At 38.3% G+C, this 16,399-nt stretch overlaps 1 protein-coding gene across 1 annotated transcript in view; it reads left to right on the top strand.

Moving 5' to 3' along the window:
- The window catches only part of LOC126191195 (sodium channel protein 60E-like), a 339,817-nt gene that overhangs the window by 159,397 nt on the left and 164,021 nt on the right, over nt 1-16,399 (top strand). Inside the window, exons 14-15 of the mRNA XM_049931990.1 lie at nt 1,256-1,361; nt 5,355-5,480. Of these exons, the coding sequence (XP_049787947.1) occupies nt 1,256-1,361; nt 5,355-5,480 (232 nt within the window). The remainder of the gene's footprint in view (nt 1-1,255; nt 1,362-5,354; nt 5,481-16,399) is intronic.

Consider the following 16,399-nt stretch of genomic DNA (forward strand, 5'->3'; position numbering starts at 1 on the left):
CAGGTTTGAAGCATATTGTTTCTAGTATCAACTGCCATTGGATGGACTGACAATCCCTAGAAGTGAATTTTTCTCGCCTAAAATCTATTCAAGAGAAAAAATTGCAATGTGCCTGTTCCAAAGCTGAAAACATCCACTTAAACTTAACTATTGATCTTACGTGGCTGGCACATGCAGTGAAACAAAGGAAGTTCATGAAGTCTACTTAATAACTCAAACCAACCTCTCCTGGTGTTTCATTACATTGTGGTTGTTGATTAAAATTACCATGCACAAAAAAACAGTGTCAAAACACTTAATAAAACTGATACCTTTAAGCATGAACAGTGTTTTTTAAAGAAATTATTCAAAACTATTTTTTATTAACCGTTTTCAACATGTAAGATTGTCATCTTCATATATTCAAAACAATTTTTGGTTGTGATTCATTACTCATTCCACGTTAACATTTTAATGGAATATATATTGCACATTTCACAGAGGTTTATCAAAAATAAATTTACAAACAGGTTTGTCACAAGTAAAAATATACACAAGTATAATGCATCTTGTGGAACTTGGCATGCCTACATATGTAGCACTCCTTTGATGTTTATCAGTTGTTAAAATGAACAATATATAGTAAAAGGGCAGATTTATGCCAATGTTTTCATATACATGATGAGTAAAGCATATCTTGAAACCCTGTTATTCGAAATACATAGTGTAACAGGATCAGTCAGTTGCAGGATTTACTTCAGATAACACACTTGCTTTGGTTCATGTCCATTTTTTGGATAAAGAATAAATCTAGCATCTGCATCTCACTTATCTTCAAATCTTATTGCAATTAACTGCTGCAGTCATTTACTCTAAACAAGTGTCAAAATTTCATGACAGATTAAAGCTTGTGCCAGAATGAAATACCCACAGGCTATGTTTTCATTGCCTGACTCAGAGCTTTTATCTGCCAGTTTTTTTCCTGCTAACTTTCCAAACCCTCTCTCCTACTGCATAACAATGTGAAAGTATTTTTATTTTGTAATCAGAAATCCATTGCATATATTATCAGTTATTTTCTGTAATTATTTGCAATGTCTGTCCATTGACAAAATAAAATAATCACAAGAAAAATATTAATAAGTATCCATAAGAATTTCTCATGTATAATTGATTGTTGTATTAATCTTTCTGATTAATATGGGGAAGTGTATTTTTCATAATTTTTCCAGTAAAAAATCATTGTGAAAATGTTTTAAATTTCTCTTAATTTCAGATGGAACTTCACAGATTTCTTCCATTCTTTTATGATGATATTTAGAATTTTATGTGGAGAATGGATTGAGCCACTGTGGGACTGCATGAGAGCAGAGAGTGAGGAGGTAATTTTTATGTAGAATGAGTGAAAGCAGCTACATTTTAATTTATCATACATGTTTCACACTTTCATTAATTTATTGTCCACCACTGAGTGCTTTTTATGCTAGAAAGCATGTAAAATCTTTCATTCTATAGTTACTTCCTTACAAATCTCATTATAATTAAATGGAAGGTAGTTTTTTATTATTATGAAATGTGATTTATTTACATATTATACATTTAATCTTACTTCAATTGTGGTTCAGAAAACATGTCAAATTGTGCAGTATAATTAATTTGTGTGCTATTACAGTTAATCAGATTTATATGTGTTTTAAAATTGGTTAATTAATTTATTTAGTGAGAATGAATACTTGGGTTTAGAAATAAAATAAGACTTATGATGGAGGACATCCTTCTTAAATTGAGTAGTGGAATTGCTGTAGTACAGTATCATGCAGCTTTTCCTCTGAATTTTCTTGTGTTTTAGATTGTTGTAAATTTTCTTTTCCATATATTAGGGAGCCAGAGCATATAATTGTAACAGCCATAAGGAAGCATAAAAGTATCTTTACCTCATGTGTTACCTGAATGCTTTTCATTGAAATTAACACACATGAATCACAGAAGATTATCTCTCAATGAAAATAATCAATGTTTTAAAATATGACAAAATTGGCTAAAAAAATTTACTTTCCAAGCAGCAGCAGGAGAAAATGTGTGTGAAAGATAGAGAAATGTGCAAGCTTTTGGAGCCAGTGGCTCTTTCTTCTGGCAGAAGAATTGAAGAGAAAGGAAGAGAGACAAGGGAAAAGGACTGGTGAGGTTTAGGAAATGGGGAGAGTTGCAGAAAAGTCGCCCAGAACATGGGTCAGGGGAGTCTTACTGGATGAGATGTGAAGGAAAGACTGATTGTTGATGCCTGCACCAAATGAAATTTGGAAACCTGAGAACTTAAAGGGGGAAGAGAGAGTAATAAGCAAGATAGAGATTACTGATAAAACATCATGCAAGAGTAATAAGAGTGAAAGATAGTAGACAAATAGGAGTGGATGGGGTGGGGAAGGGAGGATGTGGAGAATAGATAGTTTAGAAAATAAAATGTATAGAAAAACAAAAGGGAATGAAGAAAATGAATAGTTACTGAATAGAAATGCTGAGGCTACAAAAATTTGCGTAGATTTGGGGCAAGCGGGTGGTGAGAATCAACCACATGTTGTAACACCAGTACCCATCTGCAGAGTTCTGAGATACTGGTGTTAGGACGGAGAATCCAGATGGTACTTGTGGTGAAACAGGCACCAAAGTCATGACTGTCATGTTCTAGAACATACTGTGGAACAAGATATTGTGTGTTGCCAGCATACACACTCTGTCTATGCCTATTCATCCAAACTGATACCTTTGTGATAGACATACCAATATAGAAGGCCGAATAGTGTTTACATAACACCCTGTACACAACATGCATTGTTTCACAGGTGGTTCTCCATTTAATAGTACATGTTTTGCCGTTTACAGATCTGGCATAGGTTGTAATAGGAGAGTGCATCAGGCAAGTCTTACATTGGGGCAGTCACAGGGGAAGAACCATAGTGTTGGGAAATGGGTGCAGAAGGAGCATAGGGTCTGACCAGGATATTGCAGACATTGGGGGTGGGGGCAGTGTGTGAGGTAGGGGGTCAGAAGGCAACGAAAATCTGTTCTAATTGTGATGGGCAAAATGTCACACAGAATGGACCTTGATATTAGAAAGTTATAGCCATGTCAAAATAGCTGATTAATACATTCAAGACCAGCATAGGACTGAGTGACAAGAGGTGTACTCCTGAGTTGTTTTTTGGAGGGATCAGCACAATCAGGATTGAATGTGATGGCCCAGGAAATCTGATTTTGATCTAGGCTGATGGGATACTTACATATGATGAAGGCCTGGGGTGAGAATAGTGGTGTATTGCAGTAAAAAATCTGCTTGTGAACAGATATGTTTGTCTTGAATGTGAAACCTGTGTGGGAGGAATGAAAAGGATGACGTATGTCAAGATGTAAGTACTGTTGTTTATTCATAGGATTAATATGATTAGAAGTGTGTTGCTGACCCTTGGTGAGGAAAGGATAGATTGCTACTCACCACAAAGAGAAGGCATTCAGTTGCACACAGACACAATGAAAAAAACTGCTAAAATATTAAAGATTTTGGACAATATATTGCTCCTACAATAGAAAACACACCCACATTCACACAGCCACAACTCACACACATGTGGCCATTGTCTCATGGTGTTGTAGCCTGATTGAGATGTCTGTGTGTGTGTGTGTGTGTGTGTGTGTGTGTGTGTGTGTGTGTGTGAGAGAGAGAGAGAGAGAGAGAGAGAGAGAGAGAGAGAGAGAGAGAGAGAGTTGTGCTTGTGTGAAAATGTACGGTATTCTTTTGCAGAAGAAGGAAGGACCTTGTCCAAATGCTTTAATATTTTAGCAATCTTTCTGTTGTGCCTGTCTGTGAGTCAATAACTCCTCTGTGTGGTGAGTTGCAATCTATCCTCTCATATTGTTGTTATTTCATTCTGTACTTTCCATTGTTTAGTAGTTGACCAGTCTTAGAAAGTTATGTAATGATAAATACATATGATTAGTTACATGTATATGATACATAGATATAAAATAGACCCCCTATGATTTTTCGTTAAGAGTAAAATAGTGTATTTCTTAAAAAGTTTTGTTGTGTATACATTAGACAAAAAACTGAAATGTCATCTGTGATCCACACTTATTGAACATTGGCTGCTATTCAAAATATTAAGAATTTTTCTGTGAAAAATTAATAGCATTAAACAGAGGTTTCAGATTTCAGAAGCATTTTTAAATGTATGCTTTAGTTAAGCAGTAGTGTGCTATGGCAAAAACAAATAGGTTCTGTTCAAGCTGAATATTGAATGAAAAATTTGGAAATGGATGAACAGATTCAAGCTATAATCTGAAACAGATGAACTTTAGATTTTGTATAAAAAAAAAAGTTTGTGATTTGATGTCTTGTATTTTTTGAACATACTTCTGTGTTTATCTTTGGACAGTTACCTTCTTTATAAAAAGTAGCAACATTTATTTAATGTTTTATACAATCCTCAAGATTACTGCAGATGAAGCTTTATACCCAGCAGTTAGTTTGGTCAATATCCATGGCAGTAAGTTTTCTTATATTAATTTTATATGTGGAATTAAAACCTTCACACTCTGATTTATGAAGTTATTAATCAGTCAAAGAGAAGTAAATAAAATAATGCAGCTGAAGAGTATGGCATGACAAACAGTGAAAAATTAGGGAGTACAATCAGGCAATGTAATCTTAATGACATACTGGAAGTTATCGCACTCTGTGCATATGTGTGCTATTATCTGGATCTGAAAAAATAAATGCAGGGTAATGGTTTAGTGGACACTACCAGAGAAATAATCTATTTATTACAAGATTAAAATAGAACAGTGGAAAATCTGGGATGGAATAACAACAACGTGAATGAGGATAGACTGCTACTCACCACATAGTTTGTGCTGCTCAACTTGCCTCTGTAAGCAGTAGCAGTCTGTCCTAATTCTTATTAATGTAATATGATTTACACCAAGGATAAAGAAAGACAAAAACAATATGCTGAAGGGCAACTAGAATGTAGCCCTGAAAACCCAGAGGAAATAATACATCAAATGATATGACAACAATGGCATTAAAGTAATGACCAAAGAATGGAGTTGCTGAAAATAATTGATGTATGCAGTATGTTGATCTTAAATTAATATGTGTGCCAAAAATGTTAAAATAATTTTCTCAAATTTAGATTTTCCTTTGATGCCAAATATGTGCTTTGTAGATTATTTTCTATTTTCTGGCCACATAAATAATATTGAACTGATCCTGCAAATTATGTTACTTAGTAATAACACACAGCATTAAAATTTATGTTCTTGCTTTATAATGGTGTAAAGACAGGTTGCAGTCAATAATTATCTCTTTCTGTTTTCAGGGACCTGAAACTTGCTTTGCAATTTTTCTTCCAGCACTTGTTATGGGCAATTTTATGGTGCTGAACCTCTTCTTGGCTTTGTTGCTCAATAGTTTTAATTCAGAGGAGCTAAAATCAAAGAAAGAGGTAAAACATGTTTTTTAGTCCATAATGACCCTTACCGCACAGTTATTGAATGTCAACTTTATTTTATTGCTCTGGTTTTATAAGGGAGAAGATAAAGATAAATACTTGCCTACAGTGGAATATCCAGGATGGAATAACAATACAAGAAGAATATATTGCTTCTCATCATGCAGAAGAAGTGCTGAGATGCAGACAGGCACAGTGGAAAAGAATGTTAGAAGTATTCAGTGCTCAGATTAAAGCCTTTATCAGATGTAAATCACACACACATGTTCACACAAAGGCAATACTCTCTCTCTCTCTCTCTCTCTCTCTCTCTCTCTCTCTCTCTCTCTATCTCTCTCTCCTCTCCCCCCTCCCCCTCTCTCCCTTTCTCCCCCCCCCCCTCTCTCTCTCCCCCTCCCCCCTCTCTCTCTATTTCTCCTTCACTCTCATTCACATTCACATGCAATGTGTGGATGAGTTGTGCTTGTGTGAATATGTGTTTTTTTTTCCAAATCTGATAGGGTTTGCCCAACAGCTGAATACTTCTAGCATTCTTTTCCATCATGACTGTTTGCTACTCAACACCTACTGTATCTGATGAGCAGCAGTCTATCCTTTCAATGTTGTTGTTAATCAATCTATCCTTTCAGTGTTGCTGTTAATGCTTGGTTACAGTTATCTACATTTGTTGCTTTTGGGACATTCAGTCATTTCATATACCAAAACAACACTATTTTGTTCTACTGCTAAGTACTTCATTACTTAATATTGTTGCTCTGATTTTATATGGCAAAAAATAAAGATAAATTCTTGGTGACAGTTATTTACATTTACTCTTTCAGGACATTCAGTCACTTCTGTGGAACTACACAACACTATTTTGTTTTGTTTATTCTGCCATAAATGTATCTTTTAATGTATTGATGCCATAAGACAATGTCCATCTTCATATCTGAGTGGCCATCATGTATGGAGGATCTGGATTTAACTGGGAGGTGCGGAACTGGGCATACACAGTATTGTAAGGTCAATTGAGAAGCTGGTTGAAATAGAATTAGTAGCTCTAAGATCAGGAAAGCTGGCAATCACTAGGAAAGCCATGTGCTGACCCCATATCTCTGTGTACTGCATCCAAATGATGCAGCCCAACAGACAGTGACAAGATAGTTCAAATTTACAAGAAAAAATTGACTAACATTTCTTGCAATAATAGTAGGTTGGAAGTGGAAAACATAAAGGCCTGTGTAACCAGTTGAAATGTAGTGTATGATAACTAATTTAAAACATTTTCTAAACTGGGCTGTGGATGTGAAATGAATTGTTTGGTACTACATATAAAGAGCAGAGACAGCATGAACAGAAACAACACAGATAAATATTTTGCAACAGGACCATTAAAAAATGGATGTGAATGTACACAGTATCAATTTACTGCACTTAAGCAATTCTCCTGAGCCATTGTAGATTGTATTTTATTGAGTATGTTGTCTACAAAGCAGCTAAATGTAAAACAGTGGAGAAGCCAGTTTATAAATATACACGTGAAAGTGATTTCTAAGCACACTTTTCTAAGATTACAATAATCCACTTCATACATTAAACAATATTGCTCTCAGTCTGGTCTCAGCAGCCAGAGACCCGTCATATGTGCCTGAGAGTTGTTTTTGCATGTGTGTGTGTGTGTGTGTGTGTGTGTGTGTGTGTGTGTGTGTGTGTGTGTGTGTGTGAGTGTGTGTGTGAGAGAGAGAGATGTGCACCCTTGTGTGTGTACGCGTGTGTACATGTATGATGTTGTCTCTTTTCATCGAAGGCCTTGTTGGCTGAAAGCTCTCTTTCTGACAGTCTTTCTATTGTGCCTATCTGCGACTCAGCATCTACAATATATGATGAGTAGCAACCATCCTTTTCATAATATTATTGCTTCATACACTAAGTATTTAAGCACCACACTTCATAAGTTTAAATATTCTTCAACTGAATAAAAGCAGCAATGCTGTAAATATGACTTCATAGCTTTTCCAAAGGTTTTACCTCAGTAATTGCTTTTTTATATTTTTGAGAAGTTTGTTATAAAGTTTAACTCCCATATGGAAAGCACCATTTTTGCACAGGGATGTATTCATTTGGGTCACATGTAAGTTTTTGTTTTCTCTGGTAAAGTGATCGTGAATAGCATTGTTTCCTTTTGTTTTGCTATCTGTTACATAAATTTTAAAGAATATAAGGGTTTTTGTAATGTAGATACATAGGAGGTTTACACAAATCTCTAGGTTTGAATCCAAACATGATTCTAATGGCCCTTTTTTGCAGTCTGAAAGTGCTGCCAGCTGCTGTAAAGTTTCGCAAGAAAGTAATCCCTATTTAAAGGAAGAATAAAAGTAGGTATGATAAGTGTTTATTATTGTTTTCACACTGCAGTAGGATTTTAGTGAGCAAAGGAGGTAGCATATCTTGCTCAAATTTGGATTAAGGTATTTGATATGTTTATTCCATTTCACAATGCTTTGTAGCCATAGTCATAAAAATTTGGTTTCTGTACATTTACTGACTGGTACATTGTTGGTAGAGACACATGGGATAAACAAGTCCTTGCTTAGAGCATTGTGGAATTTTGGTGTGACAGTCTTTTTACTATTTATTACAAACTAATTATTCTATGCCCATTTGCTAAGTTGTTTTATGTCAGTGTTTGCTGATTTCTGCAATTCTTCGTTACTTTCTCCTTTTAGTATAATTGTGATGTGAATGTGCAAACATGATCATTTTATGAACATCCCTGTTTAAGCTTAGATCTTTTATGGTGCAGAAGGGGTCCCGTTACTTATCCTTGGGGTACACCATATTTGATTGGTTTATAGTCTGACAAGTGTTCAGAAGTAGTTTTTTGGTTGACATTTGTGCTCAGGAAGGAACTGATCCAGTTGCTGTACAGATCTTGAATACTATATTTTTCAAGTGGTGGCAGCAGAATCTTATGATCCACCATGTCAAATGCTTTTGATAGGTCAATAAATATTCCTGTTGATTCCTGTTTTTTGACAGTCAGGCTTAGTATGCAATTGATGCACTCACAAATGACATTTGTTGTTGACCTCTTATTCTTGAATCTGTTGTTCATTACATAGGATATTGTTTTTATTTACAAATTCCATAAGTTTGTCATACATAACCTTCTCAAATAGTTTTGAAATACAGGAGGAAATTGTGATGGATCTCTGGTTATTTACATTATCTCTTTCACTTTTTTTTATACTGGAGTAACCTTTGATGTTTTCAATATATCAGGCAAAGTGCCTGCCTGAAGTGACCATTCACATAAGTCTGTAAGTATTTCAATTAAGTTTGGTACACTCATCTGTAAAATTGTTGCAGGGACACCATCAATGCCTACCAGAGATGTAATTTTTTACTCCCTTTATTGCTTTCGCAACTTCATGTTGTGATATGGAACTGATATATGTCGACCCTCTACATTCACTTATTTTATATTCATTAGCTTCTGTGTTATCATTTAAGTTTGATTTTATCATATTATCAGCAACAAATGTGTTGGCCACTTTTTGGGGGTTTGTTATGAGTTGGATACTTTTTTCGGTTTTGTTATTTTTCTGTTTTCCTGTGATAAGGCATTATGCTCTGTTTTCACGAGATTCTTTTTTATAACACTCCACATAGCCTTTGCTTAATTAGCCAAATTATAAAGGTGTTCATCATTATGCTTTATTTTTGCTGCTCATATTACTGTCTTAGTATTTTGGAGTATTTTTATAGCATATGTGTAATTCAGGTACGGAATTTTTCATTTACATTCTTTATGAAGCAGTCTTTTCATCTGGCAAGAAGCCCTCATTCCTCTTGTGATCAAGTTGTTTGTTCAAGAATTCCCCCTTTTGGTTACAGTTTTCTGTGAAACTGCAACTTGAAAGAAATGGGTTAATGTGTCAATGAAAGTTGTATTTTCCATTTATGTCATTATTTTTCTAAACTTATGACCATTTTTCTTTCTTCAGTAGGCTGTTGAAGTAGTTTATGTTACCCTGACTACAACTTCTATATTTGGTTCTTAAAGAGATATTGTTAACAATACTGTCTTCTATTTTCAGACATAGCATTTGAGCAATATAGTCAGTAATGCCTGCTATGAAAATTTTGTGGAGGAGCTGTGTGAACTCTTCTTGACTAGAAACTGATATAGAGATGTTTCACAAGTGTCTTTTACTTGGGTAACAGCTTTTACTTCAGCCCTTAGATTGTGTGTTGTAGCAAGGTTCAAAAGGGTCTTTCTGTTTCGACTTTTTATGAGAAAAGTTCAAAATTTCCAGACGTTGATCGGTAAACTGAAGCAATACAGGGTGTTTGAAAATGAAAATACCGGTTTTAAGGCATTGTGGCATTTATTACGTTCAATTTACAATTGTAAATAATACACCAAATGAAAGAGCAACTCAAACAGTTTTATTTGTGTACCTGTGCACAATGGGAAGAGTATGGAATGACTGAAAAACATGTTGAACGACTGCGAGTCTTTCATGCTTAGCCCCAAGAAATAACCCCGCAAATAGTTCATGTGCCTTTCTTTTTTGGTGAATCAACTGAACTGATGTTTCTTATCATGATGTGCTACAGCTATGGCCCATACCTCAATGGGAAGAAACTGAACGACATATCTTTGTTTGGGAGGAAGATGGTGTGCCGCCTCACTGGCTTAACTCAGTACATGACTGGTTAAAAGACGTTGCATCCGACCGGTGGATTGGGCGCAAGGGGCCAGTTGACACAGCATTTTATGTATGACCTCCATGTTCACACATGATCTGACGCGACATGTGTATGTGCCTCCGATACCAGCTAATCTATCTGACTTTAGAAACGGTGCTATTGCAACAGTTACTCTTAACACATTGATCAAGGTTTAGGAACAACTCACCTATCGACTTGATGTGTGATCGGTGTTCACACTGAATAATTGTAAGAAAAAGTGTTTGTATTTCTCTTTCGTTTGGTGTATTATTTATAATTGTAAGGTGAATGTAATATGTGCTACAAAGCCTTAAAATCCATGTATTCATTTTGAAACACCCTGTATAGTAACCAGGTTGAACTTATTAACTTTTGTAACTGCAGTTTCATAATTCTTTTTGACATTCATTCCAGTTAAATCAGGTAGAATGGTAAAATCTATATTTTCCTTTATGTAAATTTCTACCTGCTTGCTGTTTTTTATGCAATAGCAGAAAGATGAATGAATTTATTTAATTTTGCTTGTTTAATTATTTCCAGGGTAAACCAGTGCTCAGAAATGCATAATTCTGAGATCTCTCTAGTTCTCATTTTAATGGTATTTTAATTTAATCAATTTTAATAAACAAGGTGACATTTCTACAATCTCTGTTGACAGCCAGTACATACACAAAATTACATGAGCTGATAACTACACATTGAATAGTCACAAAGTCAGAGAAACATTAACACCCTATTAACTGCCCAAGTATAGATTCCTGTCATTGACAGCTGAACGCACACTGGCACAGAGTTGACATCTGACTCAAGAACATTTGCATGTGATGGAGAAGATACAAGTGGACAAGGCCCCACTGGCAGCAGTCCAGCATGTTCATGTTTGTTGGCCGGATGTTGGCTGTGGGGTGATTGTGCGCCTGCTTCACATGGCCACGGCTGGTGCCAGATAAAAGTGCTGCAGTGGCGAATAGCGTGAGCCTACCTCCACACCCCTCCCCTCTTCCATCGAGCCAGTACCATGAGCATCGGTGTGGACCATGCAGACTTGATCACTGTTAGTGGAAGGTCAGCAATGGTCAGGAAGCGACAGATCCACCCAGGTGACCCAATGACAATGACAGTGATGAGGGATTGGCTTCCATCTGCTCATCAGCATCCGAAGAGGCATCACCATTTCAGGGATTGGCTGATAGCTGTCTCTGCCCCAGCAGGCTGTACAAGTGGAAGTGGCCCACACAATGGAGCGCTGACCGAGGTGATTACCTGTGCATGGGGAATCTGTGAACCAAGCAGCAACAAGAGATGGAGGCAACAATGGCAGGGGAACGTCTGCTCGGTGCTCTGATGAGCTTGCAGCATCCAGGCAGCCACATCATTTGAGGGTCTGGGATGGGCAGTGGCTCCATCTCAACATCGTCGATGCCTATCAGCACCTTCAGGGAAGGAACCTCCATGGCGGCCAGCCACAGTAGGACAGCTGTCTGACAACGTCTGCTGTGGCTGTGGTGGGCTGTTGCCCCACTGAGAGCACAATTGATTCTGATGGCGGGATCATCCATGGTGAACATTCGCCAGCCATGCATCTCACAAACCATAGCTGGCACCCATCCCATCTGCTGACTGAAGGTGGCGCCGGTACTGGATCACCCACAGCATATCGTGAAGGGTGCGGTTGCACCACCAGTCATGATGGAGCAGTATCCAAGGTTGCCAGCCATGTAGAACCTTTCGTGTGCTGTGGCTCTTTAGTGCGGTTGTCCTGTAGGTGCTTAGGAAAAGACAACACAGTATCTGCAGGCGAGTTCACCAGGTGCTGGATAAGCCAATTGGCTGCCTGTTGAGGAATCAGGGCCACTCCACATGTTTTTCCTTCTTCATAGTCTGCTAGTCGTGATTAATGGAACCCTCCTTCTTAATATGTATTTGGACAGTCTGCATTGCCATCCCAACAACCATGTAGTCCTGGTTTCTTGTGCTTCTTCACCATGACCATTGGTGTGCAACCCAAATGAAATTGCTAGCAAGGTTTTTTGTCTACTTGCCCAGCATTGATTCAGTGATTGAGAAACTTGACCATGGGTGCAAACAGTGTGCTGAGCAACAAGCAACCCACCCACCCTTCCTCGCTCATGAACTTTTGCCCCGTGGCTCACTCATGATCAGCCATGGGACAATGTGCACATTGATTTTGCGGGCCTTTTATGTCATTCCATGTTATTAGTATTGGTGGATGCATCATCATCGTCATCATCATCATCATCATTTAAGACTGATTATGCCTTTCAGCGTTCAGTCTGGAGCATAGCCCCCCTTATACAGTTCCTCCATGATCCCCTATTCAGTGCTAACATTGGTGCCTCTTCTGATGTTAAACCCATTACTTCAAAATCATTCTTAACTGAATCCAGGTACCTTCTCCTCGGTCTGCCACGACTCCTCCTACCCTCTACTGCTGAATCCATGAGTCTCTTGGGTAACCTTGCTTCTCCCACGCATGTAACATGACCCCACCATCTAAGCCTGTTCACCCTGACTGCTACATCTATCGAGTTCATTCCCAGTTTTTCTTTGATTTCCTCATTGTGGACACCCTCCTGCCATTGTTCCCATCTACTAGTACCTGCAATCATCCTAGCTACTTTCATATCCGTAACCTCAACCTTGTTGATAAGGTAACCTGAATCCACCCAGCTTTCGCTCCCATACAACAAAGTTGGTTGAAAGATTGAACGGTGCACAGATAACTTAGTCTTGGTACTGACTTCCTTCTTGCAGAACAGAGTAGATTGTAGCTGAGTGCTCACTGCATTATCTTTGCTACACCTCGCTTCCAGTTCTTTCACTATGTTGCCATCCTGCGAGAATATGCATCCTAAGTACTTGAAATCGTCCACCTGTTCTAACTTTCTTCCTCCTATTTGGCACTCAATCCGTTTATATTTCTTTCCCACTGACATTACTTTCGTTTTGGAGATGCTAATCTTCATACCATAGTCCTTACATTTCTGATCTAGCTCTGAAATATTACTTTGCAAACTTTCAATCGAATCTGCCATCACAACTAAGTCATCCGCATATGCAAGACTGCTTATTTTGTGTTCACATAGCTTAATCTCACCCAGCCAGTCTATTGTTTTCAACATATGATCCATAAATAATATGAACAACAGTGGAGACAGGTTGCAGCCTTGTCTTACCCCTGAAACTACTCTGAACCATGAACTCAATTTACCGTCAACTCTGACTGCTGCCTGACTATCCATGTAAAGACCTTTAATTGCTTGCAAAAGTTTGCCTCCTATTCCATAACCTTGTAGAACAGACAATAACTTCCTCCTAGGAACCCAATCATATGCCTTTTCTAGATCTATAAAGCATAGATACAATTAGCTGTTCCACTCATAACACTTCTCCATTATTTGCCGTAAGCTAAAGATCTGGTCCTGACAACCTCTAAGAGGCCTAAACCCACACTGATTTTCATCCAATTGGTCCTCAACTAATACTCGCACTTTCCTTTCAACAATACCTGAGAAGATTTTACCCACAACGCTGATTAAAGAGATACCTCTGTAGTTGTTACAATCTTTTCTGTTTCCATGTTTAAAGATGGGTGTGATTACTGCTTTTGTCCAGTCTGATGGAACCTGTCTCGATGCCCAGGCCATTTCAATTATCCTGTGTAGCCATTTAAGACCTGACATTCCACTGTATTTGATGAGTTCCGACTTAATTTCATCCACCCCAGCCGCTTTATTGCACTGCAATCTATTGACCATTTTTTCCACTTCCTCAAATGTGATCCTATTTCCATCATCATTCCTATCCCATTCTACCTCGAAATCTGAAACATTATTGATCCCATTTTCACCTACATTGAGCAACTCTTCAAAATATTCCCTCCATCTGCCCAAGGCATCCACAGGATTCACCAGCAGTTTTCCTGACCTGTCCAAAATACTTGTCATTTCCTTCTTACCTCCCTTTCGAAGACTGCTAATTACACTCCAGAATGGTTTTTCAGCAGCTTGACCCATAGTCTCCAACCTGTTTCCAAAGTCTTCCCACGATTTCTTCTTGGATGCTGCAATTATCTGTTTGGCTTTGTTTCTTTCTTCAACATAACTTTCTCTGTCTACCTGGGTTCTGGTATGTAGCCATTTTTGATACGCCTTCTTTTTCCTTTTACAGGCTGCCTTGACTGTATCATTCCACCAAGCTGTTTGCTTCATCCTACTTTTACACACTACTGTTCCAAGACACTTTAGCCACTTCTAGTACTGTGTCCCTGTACCTTGTCCATTCCTTTTCCAATGACTGTAATTGACTACATTCAACTAACTTGTACCTTTCTGAGAGCGCTGTTATGTACTTGTGCCTGATTTCCTTATCCTGAAGTTTCTCCACTCTTATCCTCCTACATATGGACCTGACCTCCTGCAATTTCGACCTCACAATCCCAATTTCACTGCAGATTAAATAATGATCAGTGTCATCAAAGAATCCCCTGAATACACGTGTGTCTCTCACAGCCTTCCTGAATTCCTGATCTGTTATTATATAGTCAATGACAGATCTGGTTCCCCTGCCTTCCCAAGCATACTGGTGAATGTTCTTATGTTTAAAAAAGGAGTTTGTGATTACTAGGCCCATACTGGCACAGAAATCCAAGAGTTGTTTCCCATTCCTGTTGGCCTCCATATCCTCTCCAAATTTACCCATAACCTTTTCATACCCTTCTGTTCGATTTCCAATCCTGGCGTTAAAATCACCCATGAGCAGAACACTGTCCTTGTCCTTTACTCTAACAAGTACATCACTGAGTGCGTCATAAAAACTATCCATCTTATCTTGATCTGTCCCTTCATAATGCGAATATACTGACACAATCCTAATTTTCTTGCTAGACACTGTCAAATCTATCCACATCAGTCGTTCGTTTACATACCTTATTGCAACTATGCTGGGTTCCATTTCTTTCCTGATGTAAAGCCCTACACCCCATTGTGCTATTCCTGCTTTGACTCCTGATAGGTAGACCTTGTATTCTCCCACTTCCTCTTCTTTCTCACCCCTTACCCGAATGTCACAACAGCTAAAACGTCCAGCCCCATCTTACTTGCAGCCTCTGCCAGCTCTACCTTCTTCCCAGAGTAGCCCCCATTGATATTAATAGCTCCCCATCTCATTACCATTTGTTTGCCAAGTCGTATCTTAGGAGTCCCTGGTTTGTCAGTTAGAGGTGGGACTCCGTCACCTCCAAAGGTCCGAGGCATTTTGCTCTGATTGTTGCTAGCATCATATTTAAAGTACCAGGGAAGCAGGTTGCTAGCCTTACTTGCCCCGAGTCCCATTGGGTTTTACCCCTAACGGCTGAGGGACTAACTGGTGGATTTGGTAGTCTTTGGCGTATGAGCACAAAGGTGACCACGACTCAGAATATGTCCGAGATGCCCAGCCTTATTCCAAAGTAAGTGCTATCCCGACTGTCGGGACCACTTACTTGGCCACTCATATGTTGCCCGTGGTTCATGAACTAGGACATGACTACAGGAACCCACACCATGAACCAAATGGTGGATGCAATGCCAAAATATTCATATGTCATGTGCATGCGCTCCACCTTGGCAGACTACTGTGTGGGCTGTACTGCTGATGTTTTTGACCAAAGGATTGCCACAGATGATCGTCCCCAGTGTTGTTCCACAATTTCTACATCCATAACAGTGTTACTCACCTCATGTCTGCACCATCAATCATATGGCAATGCAGATCATTTGGTATGTAAATTTAAGAGACAATTGGCTTATTCAACACCTGGTGCATATGATCATTAATTTGGAAACACACAACTTCCATTTTGTCAAAGTTTGTAAATAATACCAATGGGAAAGTGGGCGCAACAGCACGTCAGCATTGGGAAAACAAGCAGTGAGACAATAAAGAATCTCATACTGATACACTCTAAGAAATAAAGCTCTTCACTGGAGTCTTTGTGCGGTCCTGTCAGGAAGCCGCGAACAGGGGCCAAAAAGTGCCACAAGCAGATTATGGTCAGTGATGAGATGAAATTTGTTCCCATAAAGGAAAACATGAAACTTGCTAACTGCATAGATGATCACCAACACTTCCTTTTCTATTTTGAATAAATATGTTGAGCTGCCGTCACTGTCTTTGAGGCATATGCCAAAAGT

Source organism: Schistocerca cancellata, chromosome 6 (assembly GCF_023864275.1).
Source record: "Schistocerca cancellata isolate TAMUIC-IGC-003103 chromosome 6, iqSchCanc2.1, whole genome shotgun sequence".
Classification (NCBI taxonomy): Eukaryota; Metazoa; Arthropoda; class Insecta; order Orthoptera; family Acrididae; genus Schistocerca; species Schistocerca cancellata.